Genomic DNA, 19,598 nt, shown 5'->3' with positions numbered 1-19,598 from the left:
TTACATCATGTGGTCACCACTCTGTCGATGACATTTATGTACGATTTTGACTGTTTTACGTAATGTAATCAATACCCTTGGAAGCACATTTATATATGACTGGAATTGTATTATGTAATTTGATCAATACACATACTATCACATTTATATATGGTTTGTTACGTTTCAAGTCATACTATAAATATAACGTTTTCTTAACCAACTGGTAGATATTTGTGTTTTAGATAATTGTTTTCTCCACTAGTATTTTCTCATCTAATAAATTGACTATCTTATTAAACGATTACTGGGTGGACGCAGAGAACAGAGATCTAATGGGATATTTCGCTCTTAGCGATTATTAAAGTGTTCATTTCAGTGATTACAGCATGACTGTCAATCTGGCTCGTTCACATCTCATAATTGATCTAAGAACCCCGCTGATATATCTTTGTTTTACCCTTCTTTTACCTCACATGACCTCTCTCCCTGTTGTCTATTCGTTGGATTTGGCTTATTTCCCCAAACTTTGTGTCACTTCCACTTGTACTTAGTTCGCCCCTGGCTTAGATTAACATTAGCTAATGTACTCGCAATTCGACATTGTTATCGTCCATTATGTACCACAAATACTTACGTGATCACGTCTACGTGTAATTTGGACTGCTCTGTAAAGACAAGAATGTGAGCTTTGAGCGATATCTCCAGTTCCGCATTTATGGCCTTATGATCACCTGAGTCATATAACATTTATTAACACACTGTGTTGACATTTCGGAGATTACAAAGCTTTGAGTTCACATTTTGATCTTGATTACATCGATTTCCACGGTGTTTTCTCCTCGACACTCGTCTGACTTCCACGACTGACTTCCTCGTCTGACTTCCTCGTCTGTCTGCCAACTCTTGACTAACTGATCCGTGTCTTTTCAAGCTCTCTCCTAAGATCCACGTCGTCTTAAGTGGCCTCTATGTCAGACTATGTCAGACTTTTTAAATTTTTGTTTGTGCTATTTATGAAAACTAACATTCTCTTTTTTTTCTGAAAACATTTGTTTTTATTTATATAATTTTTTTTTTATTATTATTGCTTATAGAATCTAGTCAAGTTAAATTCCTAAAACGTCATTTAATCATATTTGTCCTTGAATTGCATTTTATCTTTAAAACAAATCAAATTCTACTACAAATAATAGTTATCTTCTTGCTCAGGTAATTCGGCCATGCCCCCGGAGTGCTAATATGTAACAGTACTTATAAAACAAAAATACCTGCCACGTGGTAATACGACAGGTACTGGAGCATAACAGACAGTGTTGGACCTATTTGATTTGAATTTTTTTGTACCCTGCCCAGGAAGGAAAAGCTAATGATTGGTACACCAACTTAGATATGGTAATAATGCTGAGTTCAAATGTCCAGTCTTTCGTGTGCAGTTATAACTTTCTCTGTCACTTTTCGTGATCGTGTAATATAATCGGAAGTTTAAGAGAATGGAGTGTATAACGGGTGCATATATACGTGGCATTAAATCGTATTATATATTGTATTTGTGACGAATTTTTTTTACCTATAATGATCATAACTCATTAGTTTCTCTTTACGTCACAGAAACGTGCTCGCCACGTGGCAGGTAATTACGTGAGATGTCTGTTTACTGTTCCTTTAAAACACGGTTTCCCAAAGTGGGAGCCCGAGGCTCCGTGAGTGGGACTGAGGGAAACCCTTCCTTAAAGAGAACTAAATGCTTTATATGAAAAAATTAAATGGTCGCAGGCAATTAATTTTTTATCGTCTTTACTGGAAAGAGATATGATACATAACTGCAAGTGTAAAGAGTTTCAGGATGGTTCATGGAAAAGAATATAAAAATAAATTAAAAATGCAGCAAATTTTGATTAATCAAAAACAAAACAAAAAATAGTTGTAAACATTATTAGTTAATGTGAAAACTTACAATTAATGCTTTTCATATTTATTCAAGAATTTATCTTGTTAGTGCTCCGTCAAAACATTCGCCTTGCTCAGGGCTCCATAGACTCCTGAAGTTTGAGAAACCCTGCTCTAAAAGGCTTATGGTCCTGGATATGACCTTAAACTATATCCGATGGTTAGGACCCAGCTTGCGGGCTTTGAGGAGTATGGAGCCACCCTTTAATTGTCATTGCTCCCAGGTCCACTCTGACCCGGAGTGGTAGTACTTGTTAGGGTCTCAACTATGGGTTAAATAGGAACCGACTTGCAAAAAACAAATATATTCTATTAAAATTTTTTTCTTCAAAATCACCGGATTCAGCATTAAATAACCTGTAAAACAAAAACAACCAACCAACCTAAAAAGCTTCTACAGAATTTGAAACGATTATTGTTTCATTACAGTTAAAATCGAACATACTTTTTTTTTCTTTATCTGGTTCGTGTCATCTGTTCTCTATTCGCCCAGCCTTGAAACACACACTTTCCAACACAAATCACAGATGTAAGTCTCTGTTTGTTCTAAACAAATGAGTATTTTTAATTCAGCCACTTGGATGTTATCCTGGTCGAACCTCGCGTCGCAAGTTCACTAACTGAAGAGAAAATTGTGTCCCTATCCTGTTATGATCTCATTCTCCATGAGCTTATCGACGCTTCTACGAGAAATCTGTCTCTGGATCTTCCGGATCCAGAAACCGGCTTTTCTGATCAACACATCACGCCATGTCAACGTGTGCTCAAACAATCTCTCCATCACAATAGAAAAATGCGAGGATGAAAAGTAATATGGTTAAGCTTAAACATGGAAAAGTAAAGGACTAGTTGTTAAAACTGGAAAAGGAAAGGACAAGATATTCTAGTAAAAAATATAATACATTTATAACTTAAAATATTGCAGCATTAAGAATTGATTATATAATGTTATAAATTAAAAAAATTATCTCTGTCTGCATATAAAACGAGTGATTACCTAAATAAATAGTGTTTTCTCGCGTCTGTGTAAAACTGAAAAAAAAATAGCTACGTGTTAATTAATTTGCCTTTTGTCAAGCGTCGATATAACTTCCAGTATGAATCTTATATGAAAAAACCAGGCATGTTTTTTTATTTAATTTATAATTAACCATCAAAGGTTAATAATTAGCTAATTAATTAACCAACAAACATGTCGCAAGGAAACAGAAGAAAGGAAAAAAATCGACACCTTTTTCCTTTTTAACGAAAGACTTTACATATGATATTTCCAACAACGTATTTTTTTCTAAATGTTTAAACAGTTCATTTTTCCTTCTCCAGACGCGTATGACGTTTTGTCTCTGATGTGACTTAACCTACGTGTCTCGAACACTTGCTTTTCGAACACGTACTTCTCTTGTTATGTCTTAAACGCCATGTCTCTAAACCCCATTCCTTCGAATAATTTGCTTCTCAGCCACACGTTCTTTCGTCTCTGCTGTGACGTCGCTTCGCGCAGCCAGCTTGGTCATTTGCATATCTTTATATGACTGCCGCTGTTATACTAGCGTCAGCGGCTGTGTTACATACTTTTTTCTTTAACATTATAGTGACAACCCAATGGTCCGTTATTATATGTGCGTTTGACATACCCTTTTCTCGTCAGTCTATTATTTTTCTTCCATTGCTGTCTGGCACTGCACGGTACTGTTTGTTATCGATGTTTTTCTTATTGTTTGTCTCAAACGTATTGCTACTTGGATGTAAAGGGCTACTAGTTGGAATCATGTTTACAGCGGACTATGTTAAAAGATTAGCGAGATGTCTGTTCACATTACATTTAAACTACTGCATATCAATCCAGTCAGAGAAGCAATAAATAGGGAGGGAATTCTAAACTCTAGCAGTCCGAGGGAATAAACTATTAGACGAGAGAGGCTCTGCAGTATCTAAGAAACTTTACAAGGAAGGGGTAAGATTTTGTTGCTAAACAGGTTTATCGGGAGTATGTACGTCAAGGGGATATAAGTGCAATGAGTTCATCAGAGCACATTGCGTTAAAATACTTTCAAAATAAGCACAGAGGTGCAAAAATCCGATTATGGGCCAGGGGCTGGAGACCTATTAGATTGGAGACTCTTTCTTGACTCTGTTTTATCCATTAATTGCGCTGTTTTCCTCTTTTGCATGCGATGATCATCTCATCAGTTCAGCTAGACAAATAAAAAACAAAACAAAAAACAACAAAAAAAAACACAACAAAAAACTTTTCTCCATTGAGAAAGGAGTCGAGAGACGTTAGCTGCAAGTTTCTAGAGGTTTTATTTCCAGAGAGGATTGACTCGCACAAGAAAGAGAGATAGACTAAACTTAGTTTAGCTTATTTATTAGTAAGCATATTTTCTCAACACTAATGGGTGAACCATGAACAGAGGTCTTGCGAGGACATTTCGCTCTTGCCGATTTCAAAGTTTTCCTTACAGCATTAGAGGCGATATCTGTTGTGTGGTTTCCATGAACAGACTGATCTAAAATATTTTCGTTTTCTCTCAGCTCCACAAGCGTAATGTCATATTCTGCATCGATCTGTGTCTCTTTATTTTCTCTATTTTAACCTTATATGACCTGTCTTGCTGTTTCTATCAATGAAACACGCCAATCACTGAAACCCACGTGTCACTTTAATCCGCACCCTGTGCAACCCTTGTCAAAATACACACTAGCTCACTTACTCGCTATTGACATAAGTCCCACACATAATGTAACGTTGCTACATCTGGGCAAGAACTGCTTGGTGCGCTCTATCCTGCCTAGATTTCAAAACTGATTTCGAAACCTAGTTGGTGATACCCTTTTCTCTTCTCTGCAACCTCTTTTCCACAGAAGAGATGTTGAGAGCCCATATCTGCTTTTTTGCTATTTTCATGGCAAGTGCTTGACTCAAATCCAATCTATGGTTCCCTCCTTGCTAATTTTTCATAAAAAACACTCAACTAGCTACAACCACAATATATGATTTCCCCCACTTCCTAACTGTACATAAATCTAAACGCAGATTCCATGAACAAAGCTTCTTTTCTAGAACTTCTCACGTATGGGGAACTGTTGCGCTGGCCTGCTTCCCGGTTGAATACAACATGGTGGTCTTCAAATCCAACGTAAACAAGTTGTTGTTGAGCCATCTCCATAAATAACCAAATTCTATCCAATATACACCATTAACAATTACTACACTACCACCTTACATTCATTACCCCTTATCCTCGAGTGGCCTTCGGGCTTTGATAAGTGGTGGCTCCGAAGTAACAAAAAATGTCAGATCGTCAGTTTTCTTCCTCGGATAACTTTGGTCGGAGATTAAAGATGTCCGTTTTGATTCACCATCTTCCTGTATCCACTATCTTAACCTCGTCATGCTTTTAATTGTAAATTGTAATGGCGGCGCTCGTCTGTGGAATTTGAATACGTCCATCGTTTTTAATGTCTTTTTATTGTCATTCTCTTTTTTAGCTAATCTTACCCGGTGGTCATAATTGTGTTGGGGTGTGTAACATTCTATAATATGACACATCCATTAAAATTTAATTTATTTTAATAACAATTTCTATTTTCAGCGACATCCGAAAGTACTTCCTGAATAGCTACGACCTGAACGAAAGTATTTTCACGGCTCTAAAAGGTAAATATTAATGAATTTATCGTTCTGTTACAGGGTGACTCACGAAAATGCCACTCATGGAAGCGTTAATAAAGCTTGTAGTTTTTACTGCAACCTAACAATATTCGGTACAAATAAATTATAATTGACTTTTTCACTTTTGAATCTCCAACAGATTTTCTTTTATCGCCGTTCAATTATATGGGGGGCACTTTGGTAATCATCTCGTCCGTAGAAGGTTGAAACCTGAGTGGACTTCACATTCACAGGACTTTAGCCATTCAGGCTTTGATCTGTAGGGTTTCTCTAAGAAAATGTCTATCAATACTATTCTCATACTGAATTGAGGAGGTCCATCGCAGCTCAAATTAGGGTAGGGCCAAAGAAGGAGTGTGGCAGAATTATTGACAATTTTGCACTTCGCAACGATAAATCAAACACTGTTGGACATTCAAAAGTGTGTTTATGAAATAGGTAGAACAGAATAAATTATCTATCTATCTATCTAGCTATTTTTCCATCTCGATCTATCTATCTATCTATCTATCTATCTAACTGAAGAGGTAGACAAGAGTGGATATGATGAATATTTATAAAACCTGTCAAAATTTGGTAAAAACAGATCATAGACATGTTTACCGGAAGTATCTTATCAGCTGATCGGATCTACGTGCATGTCACGATATCAGGTTAGCTGGAGATCATCAGGGAGTTGGAATTTGGAATTGAAGTTGCGCTTTACGGTTGTCTCTCCTCCTCTCTTTGGAGGGAGTGATGTGTCTCTCAATGTAGATGTTAAGACCACAAGCAAAGAAACTCACATTTTCATCTGCACGACATCCTGGAAAGTGAAATAAAAACTAATATGAAAACCAATCATCGTCTTGGAGTCAATGTGTTTCGTCAAAAAGGTTCCAGCCCCTTCCAAGAACAAGATGAAGTCAGGATGGACCAGGTTCAGTGAGCAGAGAAGATAAAGGTATATCGAAGATACACATAAGACACACACACGCACGCACGCATATGGACATTAGACGACCACGAAACATAAAACGAGTAATACAAACCACACAACAACATAACTAAGGGTTCAAATAGTGAAGAACCACTAATAGACATTTAGTAACACATTTAGGACACGTCACAATCACGAAGCGTATGTACCTGTTTACATGGGTGCCGTTCATTTATAGATTATATAACTGTGAAGATTATATAAAGTGAAGCTTGGTGTACAAGTCAGGCTTAGATTGAAGTTTGTTGATACCAAATATGGTTAAATTGCAGAACGGATTGTGAATGTTGTGGACTTTATGTCAATAGCTTTTTTTTTTTTTTACACAGTGATCACCACTTATCAAGTCCCGGAAGCCACTCAGAGATAAGGGTTATTGCAAGTACATTTAGTTAGTGTGGAGATTTGATGAAGTGTTTACTTAAGGGGGCGGTTCATTAGGAATTTGTTAACATTGGACTTGAAGACATCCAAGTTGTAGTCCGGTGGGAAGCAGGCAGACGGAACAGAGTTCCACAGGCGTGCAGTTCTAAGAAAGAAGCTTTGTTCATTTTCTTTTATATTAGTTCAATGATATGGGGGATCCTTCCATAATCATCCCGTCAGTAGTAGGTGATTTTTTTTTAATGGAAATCGCTCCAAACAAGAACGAAATATGATTATCACAAAGACAGGTGATGCCTATTTACCATAGTCTTCAAAAGACCGAGGTTATAGGTAGGAGGAAAACAGTCAGCAAGAAGAGATATCCAGAAGCTTGCAGTTCTTGGAAAGACGCTACTGGAATAGGAAGTTGTATTGCAACAGGATCCAAAATGGGCTTCACACTCGCTGGACCACAACCTCAAAAATTTTGATTCATAGTTTATAATTGACATAAAGTATGATGTTCCTTAAATAAATTTCCAAACTTTTTCAGGCAGGTACTTTTATTGATAGTACACAGATGAAAATCTACTGCCATTTGAAGTAATCTCCTCCGGCTGTAATGCACTTGTTGTAACGTTCCAACAACTTCTGGAATCCCCTATGGAAAGCCTCTTGCGTGAACATGTCAATGACTCTCATAACAGCCTCATTCATCTCCTCAATTGTCTCATAACGACAGCCTCTAAGGTTTTCCTTGAGCTTAGGGAATAAGTAAAAGTCACAAGAAGTAAGGTCTGGACTGCGGGATCTGAATTGATCAACTCGATCATCTTCTTTCATGACAACGTCTTTCTTTCTGATCTTCTTTAAGCATCCTTGGAACAAATTTCATGCAAATCTACATCTTCATTTCCCCCGCGAATAATTGTGTGTACCGTTTCCACACTGACATCAAACGGTTCTTATCCATAAAATTCTTTATTTGGCCAATCAACTCTGGTGTTCTGATTTCCTTACTTCTCCTACACCTCTCATCATCTTTCACATACACCCTGTCTTCCTTGAATCTTTCATACAAGATGGTCCAAAAGCAGTCTGAAGCATTCCATACATTTCTGTGGCTTTTTTCCCCAAGTTTAAATTATTGCACTTTTGAAATTCACCAGCTGTGACAATCAAGCTTTAGTAGGGTGTATTCCAATTACTACAGTAGCTGTTCATTTGAATCTGAAATCATAAAACTGGTCAGTCATCTCATAAGATGTATAGCAATAAAATACGGCAATTTTAAATGCCTTTACAACAAAAGTCTCGAAATTTACTGAAGGCACCTCGTATATCAAAACTGCTTCCATACCAATCCATCTTCCAACTGAACTGACGAAAATGTCTATCCAATCCATCTTCCAACTGAACTGACTAGGGCCTTCACAGCTCAAATTTTGGCAGTGACAAGGAGTGTGGCACAGTTATTGAAAATTTTGGGCGTCATATCTATCGTTGAACAGCGATAAAACAAAGATAGTTAGACATTCAAAAATGAAACTTGGTGGACAAGTCAGGCATAGACTGATGCTTATTTATATTAAATATGGTGGATTACAGAAAGGATTGTGAATGATACCAGAACTGCTCCATAAAAATTGAATCTTTTAGCATTCAACCACATAATTTCGTCGTGTCAACACGAGAAGGATCTTTTGCTCTTTGCTTGAAAAAATTATAAAGTGCAGAACCTGTCCAGAACAACTGCTCATTGAAAATTGTATAGAATAGCTACCTATCGGAAACTCTTCTGAAATTAAACATGGCTTCCAACTCAAGAGGTTATGGGCCTAGCGATGGACTTTACTTCGATTGATCAGAATCAAAATTCGAATTGTGGTAAGTAAGCTTTTTAGGATATTTACGAATCCAACAGTTACACAAGGTAATTCAGGCACAACCTGAAAACAGAAACAACCCTGATGTTTATTGAAAAGAACGCAACTCTCTTTGCGGAATTAATACAGTGTTTAGATGACAGAAGTCTATCTCTGGTAATGCGAGAAGCCTTAGACAATGGCTGCAAAACATTGGGCATATTAAGAGAGTATTATTGATCGAAAGGAAATCCCCAAATTATCTGTTTATGTACTGAACTGACATCTCTAAAACATATGGAAGCCGAGACGATTACAGATAAAAGCCGAAACAACAGCAAATTCATTAAAAAATATCTAACGAAGTTATTAGCGACAGTCTGTTAATCTCCATAGTCCTTAAAAGGTTGCCGATTATTTTAAGCCATTTACCACTCTGATAACTCAAAAAGAAAAACCCATGACTTTTAGTCAATTCAATGTGGCACTTAGGAGTCACAAGGAAACATTAAACAAAATATATTTTCTGTACAAGCTGCCATTAAACAATGTGCAAACATAAACTTTCGCCACAATAAAGCAAAACTGGTGTACCTGAATGGAACTGTATTCGATATTAAAGAAAATGGAAGACTATATTATTTAAACAGCGTAGTCCCATCAAAAACCGCCTGTCATGATTTACAGACATGGCATAAAATTCTTGGGCACTGCAATATTCTAGATATCAAAAAGTTGCTGAATGTGGTCGACGGAATGAAAATAAATATTTAAAAAACTTGACAAACTGCAACGTTTGTACGCAAGGTAAAATGGCAAAGTACCAAAACAAAATCCCAGAGAAGAAGGCCACGAAAATCCTATCGCTGAGATCTATCCACGAATTACTTGAACGGTTCCGTGGAACCGATGGTTAGAGAAAACTTCAGGTATGCATTTAATTTTATAGGCGATTATTCCGGTTTAATAATAGTCTGTTTCCTGAAGAACAAACCCGATACCTTGCTAACAACAAAAGACACTTAGCTGACATGGACATCTACGGTGCAGTAAAGTGTATTCGCTTTGACAATGGTACAGAATTCACTAATAAATACTTAGAATTTTTATTGATTAACCATAATATTAAGCATGAAAATTCGGCCCCCACTTCTCCTCACCAAAACGGAACTGCGGAAAGATCATGGCGGACACTTTTTGAAATGGCAAAACTCATTGAATAAAACCTCCCCCAACCCTCTGACGTATGACAAATGATGACAATGAAGTTGCTGTTGACGAGGATAAGAGTATTATTAATGATGACAGTGATGATGCTGATGTTAAAGTCGAAAATGCATCAGAACGTTACACTAAAAGAAGTAGATGATCTGATTTATTTGTGGTCGATAATTGCTATTCCACGGATAATACACAAAAAAAGCTGTAGCGATGCAATTAATTCAGAACATTGTCAGCAATAAGAAATAGCAATGGAAAGCGTAATAGATGCTTTAATAGAAAATAATACCTATTCGGTAGCACCTCTTCCAATGGATAAACATGCTATTTCTTCTCGATGGGTCCTTACAAAAAAGACTACAGTGCCAGACTTCACTGATCCTCAACACCCTCTTATTACTCCACCCCCTCATGTCAACAGAGTTTTCTTTGTGGGGGACTGGCTCCACCATTGCAGCAACACCAATAAGGAACCAATTAAAATAGCAACAAACAGCCAAAATAATCAATGACAATGAATTTAATGGAAGTAGACAAATTATGGTGATCAATGAGTGGCCCCCTCTGACTTCATTTAACAGTGTGTGTGTATGTATATAATATACATAGACATATTTGCAAATATAACCGCAATCAGAATTTTTATTGCAAATCTCATCACAATATAACCTTATCATGCATCAAATGGACGTAAAAAAATACTTATTTAAATGCCTCAATAGATTGTGAAATTTATATCACCCCTTCAGAAGGATTCATAATAAAAATATGAGGCAGAGCGGTCGATACTGGAATACAGTATTTTATGATTATATGATTGATCAACACTTGAAACAATGCACAGTGGACTCCTGTTTGTATACCCAAAACAATGAAAATAAACTATTGATTTTGGTTTTATGTGTCGACTAGCGGGTGTTTAGAGGTAAATCAAAACTCCGAGGGGGGGGGTAAAAATAAAAAAAGTTTTGGTAGGTGAGTATGAGGATCGAACCCGAACCCTGAAGGCGAAGTTGGAAATTAAAGTATGAAAAGAAAGAGTGCGACGTTAACCATTGGCCCACCGCGAGATACTAACGGAAACACGTTTGAATTTATTCAATTAATTAGATTTGGCTGGTGCATGTTTTAATGACTTAATGAGGTCAACTTTGACTGCGGGGTAGTATTTCATTTACTGCGGGAACGCTTTTTTATTTTTATTTTCCCAAGATGTTGGTGGGGGGCAGCTCCCCTTGTCCAAATTGAATAGCAATTGTTTGATATAAGGAAAATAGTTCCACATTGATCAAAGCTGATTGCTTTCGGACATTTCCGGCGATCGCCACCGGAAAAATACCGCTAGAATTAGTATCGCTTTTATTATAGAAAACAGCCGAATCCACATGCGGCGAGCAACAAATGTTGAATATTTATCTTCCCGAAGTCGAGCAAATTAAATAGACAGGCGAGCTCCGTTGTTAACTCGGAGATATTATGATTTATATGTGATATAAAACGTTTTAAGAAGTTGCGAGCCGACCAACCGCTTCTCTGAAAAACGCCTTTCTTGGACATACACAAAAAGCGAACATACATACATACATACACACATTTTCGCTTTTATATATATATAGATGACATTTTAATCGTATCAAATTGTGACATAATGTTAACCGATGTTAAGAACAGATTAAATAAAAAATTCAAAATGACCGATCTTGGCAAGATATGGTTTATGGGTATACAATTTATTATGAAAAAGCAATTATTAAAATGAATCAATCGAGATATATTGATAAAATCCTATTAAAGTTTGGAATGAAAAGAAAATGCAAGAAACGCTCTACACTGGTCGAAAATGATAACAATAAAAATACAGACACAGAATATGAAATAATTGACGATAAACTATACCGAGAGCTACTTAATGATTGCCACGAGACCTTACATATGTTAAACAGTAACAAAACTATTATAAAAAATGATCAAGACCCGCAATAAAAGATTTAAACAATTAAACAGCATTTTTTTTCAAAGATAGTCATAAAAATAGGAGTTATGTTTGTGAATTTAAAAAAAATGTGATGGATTCCTGAGATAAGAATTTAATTCGTTCGCCGACGTTTCTCGAAAAAATCGACACTCAAAATAATTATTCCGATTTGAATTAGAAAAATAAAAGAACTAATGTTCCAAGGGTAAAAATTAGCTCAAATTACACTAAAAAATCACTAAAGAAAAATAAATACAATAACAATGACACAGAAATTGATATATAATAATAAATGTAAATTAAAACAATAAAAAGATATACACAAACGATACGGTATCTAAAAAAAAGGGCAAGATTATGCATAATTAAAAACGTTGTATGAACTTACTAAATGCTAATATTTAAGTCTTAATGTAACACAAAAAGGTATGAATAAAAAATAAAGAATAAAATTGTAACCAACTTACTATTGAGATAGGGAGGAGCGGCTAACTATTATCCTCGTTTTATAGTTGTTATTTCACGACGTTTCGGCCAATTGTTCATCTGGTCTTCGTCAGGTGGTTAACCGCGACGGGACAGGAATGTCGAATCTCCAAACTGCATCCATAACAATTACTGCCCTCTATAGTCGTCGAGGAATAATTGACCATTTCATAGTAATCGATGCAGTTCGGAGATTCGACATTCCTATCCCGTCGCGGTTAACCACCTGACAAACGCCAGAGGAATAATTGACCATTTCTTTTTGTTTTCTTACTTTTGGCGATGAGAATTGATTTAAATGTCACGCGCAGTGAGGACCGAACCTTCAACCTTCGGAAGTGTAATTTTTACGACTGGATTTTACCAAGTACTCTATCCACTATGCCGCGAATCCTTGCATGCTACTCCCGTTCGAAATTTCATGAAAGATATTCGAGTTAGACAGAAAGATTGCCGAGTTCAACAAGATACAGCTAAAAAGGTTGGAGGTTACATTGATCGAAACTTTGTGAAAATAATAGTAATCTAAATATTATTTTGTTTAATCTTTTACAGATGATGACGTATTTTATTGCTTCCCAGATCGACTGAGACTTCCACTCATCTTCTATTTTGGTCACACCGCTGTTGTCTATGTAAACAAACTCATGTTGGCTGGTCTAATCAAGGTAAACGCACACAATTACGGGTACACCATCTGTTTTTTTTTATAACTATGCGTCTTAGACTACATTTAGCTCAGATAGAGACGCTAACTTTTTGTCCGAATTTAAAGGGGATGGCCTCTACAACATTTACAATTTGTTCGCAAGAATATATATGCTAATATTCATAGGAGATTCAATTTATAGCATTATATAATCAATTCTTAATGCTGTAATATTTTAAATTATAAATGTGTTATATTTTTACTATAATATCTTCTCATTTTCTTTTCAAGTTTTAACAGCGTCCTTTACTTTTCCATGTTTAAGCTTAACCATATTACTTTTCATGCTCGCATTTTTTCTATTGTAATATACAGATATATAGATATATTCTTTCTTTTTCTTTTCAAACAGGAAAGAATTAATTTGAATTTTGAAACCCTCTTTGAGACTGGAGTTGATGAAATGTCGTGGGACGATACGGTAAGATTTCGTGTTTTATTTATCGTCTTTTTGTTCATTTAATTAAAAAAATTTCTTAATTTATTACCACACATAAAGGTGAAAAATCACTTGATGATGTTGGTTAATTAAATGGATAAATTGATGGTTGAATGGTGTATTTTATGAAAGGATTTAAAATAATGAATGAAAAGAATAAAATTTAGTGATTTATGATAGTTTATGACAAGTGTTTATGCGAAATTAGATTTCACGAAGAGCTTGTTATAGCCCTTAGGGAAGTAATCTGGTGGTGATGTGTTCCACAGATTAAAAAAGTGGAAACCCACAATAAAAAGAAAACGTAATTAACATTTTGTTTAGTTATTGGGATTTGCGGCATATCATTGGATCTTTCCACACTGAAACCGTACATATCTTTTTAAATAATCACCTAACAAGAAAATTCACCTAAAAAATAATGTTCTATTTTCTTTGTTAGCTTTAAAAGCTGAAAATTTAAAATAAAAAAAAGCACCAAGAAAAACTCCCCTTCAAATCATTGTTGCTAGTTTATTGATTTTGTGGTATATCAACCTATTTCAGGTCATTTGGCAATATTGAATTTTCAAAGTCAGGCCCAAATAGCATTTAAGCTAAAAAGTCGATGTTTCTTTCCAATATTCACCATCCAATTTGTTTTATTATTGTTTATAGGTAATGAATACTTATACTCGGTTTCAATTCAAATTTCGCAAACAGTTTAGTACAATTACCAAGTTACCAAAAAAAAAAAAAAAAATTGTGAAATTTCTCTTTTGATTAATTTTAAAATTTAACCGCGAAATCTTTAATTTTTGGATACTGGAAAAACCGAATTTATCAGCAAATCCTAGACTTCTCCATCCAATCAGTGCCTTGAAGATTAGTCGAATTGTTCAGTACAAATACTTTTAGTTCTAAGGTTTTCCCTTGAAGTATAACTGTCGTTATCAATTCGCCTTTGAATTTGATTTTCTCTTCCGTCATGCTTTAGCGAATTTGTTAGTCCTCAATATAGTTGGTTTGCTGGTTTGTGTGGAAATCAATAATTTATACATCTGACCCCGAGTCTAAAGCATTTCTATATTTTTATTCATTACTAGCTGGCCGCCCGGCGTTGCCCGGTCGCACAATACGCTTAAACATGATATTTTAATTTATACAGATTGCGTATGTATTATAGAATCAACCTTCTATTGATTATTATATATTACGAGGAATAATTTATCCGGTGTACTAATTCGCAATAAATAAATAAAAAATTAAAAAATGATAATGTCGTTCATCAAATTCCGTCTGTATTTGTTTGCAATATCATGTCAGCTGATATTTGGGCTTAACAATGAATGCCATGTAAAAGGCACTTCTGATTAATGTTTAGTTTTAACATATGCAAACGAAGAAATGATTTGCGGCGGTTTTAAATGGCACCTCTTCTTTTATTCTGCCACTAAGCTAATAAATCTATTTTTTTTTAGAGAAGAAATGATTTGCTGAAATTTTATTATCTCCCTTGACCCGTGCAACAAAAAATACCCCTGTAAAAAAGTATTATTTTTTTTAAATCTATATATGAGAGAGGACTATTTTTAAGATTAGACTTTTTAGATTTTCGATATTTATCGGATGAGTTTCTGTACAAAACATATCTAAGAACACTGCCAGATATATAAATTAGCTTTGTGTGAAATTTGAAAAAGTTGGGCTGAGCTATTTCGGAATCTATAAGGAAGGAACTCACACACACACACACACACACACACACACACACACACACACACACACACACACACACACACACACACACACACACAAAGTGACTTTTATATCCTAACACTTTCAATTTCCTCGGATTTGTTGATTCTGATGAAACGCTTTTCTGTTTAATTTTTTGCAATGCTACGTGATAACATTTAAAAAATTTCTTATTTATAGGGACAATGTTTGCACCAATGCATCTGTCTGCAACCGAAGCACGGTTTAAGGGACAAAATTTCCCTTACTTTCTATCTGTATCTTAATCAGAACGCCGATTCCATGAACAAAGCTTATTTTCTAGAACGGACAGTCTGTGGACTCGTTTCCGCTGGCATGCTCTCCAGCTGACTACAATATGGTCGTATTCAATGTAAACAAGTTTTTGATGTCTAAACCCCTTAAATAATCAAATTCTACACAACTTCCACCACCATCGATCACTAAGGCGTTGTCTATGTGACCACCTTACACCCATTAACCCTCATCCTCGAGTTGCTTTCGGGCATTGATAAACTGTGATTCCTGTGTAAAAAAAAATATTTCTCTTTTTATTATCAAATTTTACTGTTGAATCAGTTTTTCTTGTTGCCGAATTTATTTATATGGCACACCCCAGACTTCTTTTTTTAATTGTTTTTTGTACAAAGGAGTCACCACTTATCAAGTCCCTGAGGCGACTCGAGGATAAGGGTAAATGCGCGTACAGTAGTCAAAGGGAATATGTCGTGGTAATCGTTAGTAGTAAAATTTGGTAAATTGGATTACTTAAGAGTATGGCTCATCAAGAATTTGTTCATGTTGGACTTGAAAACAACCACATTGTAGTCAGTTGGAAAGCAGGAAAACGGAACAGTTCCACAGGGTGGAAGTTTTAAGAAAGAGGCTTTATTCATGAAATCTACGTTTAGGCACAGATAAAAAGCGGGAGAAATTATTGATAGTGGTTTCAGCTAGACAAGTGTTTTTCGTGAAAGTAAGGCCAAGGGAGATCATAGATCGGAGCTCGGACGATCACTTGCCATGAAAATAACGTGGGAAAGAGGTTGCAAGGACAAGAAAAAGCTCCCCTCCCGGCCACTAGGCTACAAAGTCTCTGTTAAGGCAGGATAACCTTTTTCTAGCAGCTCCTGCCCACATATGGCAACAGTACTCTAGTCTTGGACCTACTTGGTAGAGAATTGCATCAGCAGTGAGGTATCTACTGGAGCGGTAGAACGATCCCACCATTTTTCTAGCAGTGAGATATCTACTGGAGCGGTAGAACGATCCCACCATTTTTCTAGCAGTGAGGTATCTACTGGAGCGGTAGAACGATCCCACCATTTTTCTAGCAGTGAGGTATCTTCTGGAGCGGTAGAACGATCCCACCATTTTTCTAGCAGTGAGGTATCTACTGGAGCGGTAGAACGATCCCACCATTTTTCTAGCAGTGAGGTATCTACTGGAGCGGTAGAACGATCCCACCATTTTTCTAGCAGTGAGGTATCTTCTGGAGCGGTAGAACGATCCCACCATTTTTCTAGCAGTGAGGTATCTACTGGAGCGGTAGAACGATCCCACCATTTTTCTAGAAGTGAGGTATCTACTGGAGCGGTAGAACGATCCCACCATTTTTCTAGCAGTGAGGTATCTTCTGGAACGGTAGAACGATCCCACCATTTTTCTAGCAGTGAGGTATCTACTGGAGCGGTAGAACGATCCCACCATTTTTCTAGCAGTGAGGTATCTACTGGAGCGGTAGAACGATCCCACCATTTTTCTAGCAGTGAGGTATCTACTGGAGCGGTAGAACGATCCCACCATTTTTCTAGCAGTGAGGTATCTACTGGAGCGGTAGAACGATCCCACCATTTTTCTAGCAGTGAGGTATCTACTGGAGCGGTAGAACGATCCCACCATTTTTCTAGCAGTGAGGTATCTACTGGAGCGGTAGAACGATCCCACCATTTTTCTAGCAGTGAGGTATCTACTGGAGCGGTAGAACGATCCCACCATTTTTCTAGCAGTGAGGTATCTACTGGAGCGGTAGAACGATCCCACCATTTTTCTAGCAGTGAGGTATCTACTGGAGCGGTAGAACGATCCCACCATTTTTCTAGCAGTGAGGTATCTACTGGAGCGGTAGAACGATCCCACCATTTTTCTAGCAGTGAGGTATCTACTGGAGCGGTAGAACGATCCCACCATTTTTCTAGCAGTGAGGTATCTACTGGAGCGGTAGAACGATCCCACCATTTTTCCAGCAGTGATCAAATAAATGGCGCGAACGGTTATGCGCTAGATTTAACAATATGCATAGTCTGTGGACAAGTCCATTATTCCAGAAATAGTTATATCAGCTTATTCATTATAGGTTTCATCTTGAATCGAATTTCTACAGCGACCTTTTTCTTTGCAAACTAGAGATAAACAAACAATTGTTTTACGTTAGTCATAAAAAAACCAACCAGATTTTATAATGGGTCGTATTTCCTATTATTTATGGCCTTGTTTATAGGTTATAGTTATTCTAATTGCGTTTTGAGATTGATCAGACTTAGCCCATTGTGTAAATCGAGTTTGTTTAACTGCATGCGTTTCAATGTTTACATTTAAGCATTAATTACCCGGTTTCTCATATTTCTTTTTTAGACAAAGATCAGAATAAAAAAGTAATAAAATATCGTTATATATATATATATATATATATATATATATATATATATATATATATATATATATATATATATATATATATACTAACAGGGAAAACTGACGTTTCCCGGGATTGAATGATGATCAGCGAATATCTCACACTCCTATATATTTATTGTCATCAAAATACGTGAAATTGCCCGAGAGGAAGCCCCACATGCCTCCATGCAGTAACTTAGTCCAAAAAATATGTTATTCTACATTGCACTCTAGAGAACCTACTGTTTCTTTTATAAAATTATTTCATATAAACTTTTTTCAAGTATCTAAAATTCTTTGCAGTTAATGAAAGGAAAATTAAGAAATTTACGTGCGGAGTTTAAGCCTACAGACCACGTCATGAAAAAAAAAAACAAACAAAAAAAAACCCCCAAAAAACAAAAAAGAAAAAAAAAAGAAAAAAAACAATAGAATATTTACGGTCCATTGTTCTATCATTGTTGCTAAGCGGTAACATGGGACATGTAAATTTTAAAGAAAATCTGTTCAGCCGTTTCGGAGTCTATAAGGAGCGAACTTACACTCAGACAAAGTTGCATATATATATATTTATATATATATATATGTGTGTGTGTGTGTGTGTGTATATATATATATACGTTTTATTTTTTATTACCGTTTTATCTGTTTAGTTACACACACACACACACACACACACACACACACACACACACACACACATATATATAAATGAACATTGTGTGTGCGTGCGTGTTCGTTCATTTTAGGTGAGGCCGATTTTTATGAAATTTTACACAAATGTACTTTATGTATCTGATAGTGATCCTAGATAGGTTTTGTATTGGAATGTCTTCGATAATTATCGATAATCGATATAATCCGATGAAGGAAGTAACAGGCAATTTTGATCAAAGTTAACACCTTATACAGCTTAACATCACAGGTGCACTTGAGACGGTTTATTACTGCACAAACAGAAAGGTACAGTATCTATAGTTAATAGTCGGTTCTTTGATATGACAGGGACGCGTTCGGTTTAGAGCACAATTGAACCATGATACTTGATATTCTCAATATAAATTTAAATTCAGCCATTATATATAAAATAATTTCATAATATCAGCAGTAGGTTCTCTACAGTGCAATTAATCATGAACTAAGTAAATGTGGGGAGGCATGCGAAACTTCATTTTAATGCACTACGATGTGTCCCTAACTAGAGCAGGCAATCAATCGATTTGATTAAAAAATGAGCGATTTCACTATTTTCGATGACAATAAAAATATGGAAGCATAAAACATTCGTTGAACATCATTCAATCCCGGGCAACGTCGGGTTACCTTTTAGTATATATATATATATATATATATATATATATATATATATATATATATATATATATTCTGTAGAAATATATTTTCTTATAACGTATACCAATCCTTATTTAAGAAGCTCAATGTAATTACAGAGCAATATAGAGAATAAATGACAAAAAACTATATTCCAAAATTCATGATGTTGACCTTCTTATAATTTATTCCTTTAATTCAATTAACT

General features: G+C 35.8%; 1 protein-coding gene across 4 annotated transcripts in view; it reads left to right on the top strand.

Moving 5' to 3' along the window:
• LOC145287777 (uncharacterized) overlaps window positions 1–19,598 on the top strand; it is a 175,599-nt gene that overhangs the window by 62,228 nt on the left and 93,773 nt on the right. For all 4 annotated transcript variants that reach the window (XM_080135603.1, XM_080135600.1, XM_080135602.1 and 1 more), the window contains exons 3-5: window positions 5,526–5,590; window positions 13,053–13,165; window positions 13,559–13,627. In XM_080135603.1, the coding sequence (XP_079991729.1) occupies window positions 5,526–5,590; window positions 13,053–13,165; window positions 13,559–13,627 (247 nt within the window). The remainder of the gene's footprint in view (window positions 1–5,525; window positions 5,591–13,052; window positions 13,166–13,558; window positions 13,628–19,598) is intronic.

Source organism: Euprymna scolopes, chromosome 11 (assembly GCF_053919585.1).
Source record: "Euprymna scolopes isolate OS-2025 chromosome 11, ASM5391958v1, whole genome shotgun sequence".
In the NCBI taxonomy this organism is placed as follows: domain Eukaryota; kingdom Metazoa; phylum Mollusca; class Cephalopoda; order Sepiida; family Sepiolidae; genus Euprymna; species Euprymna scolopes.
Note: the sequence above shows the minus strand (reverse complement) of the source record. Positions and strands in the feature narration are given on the sequence as shown.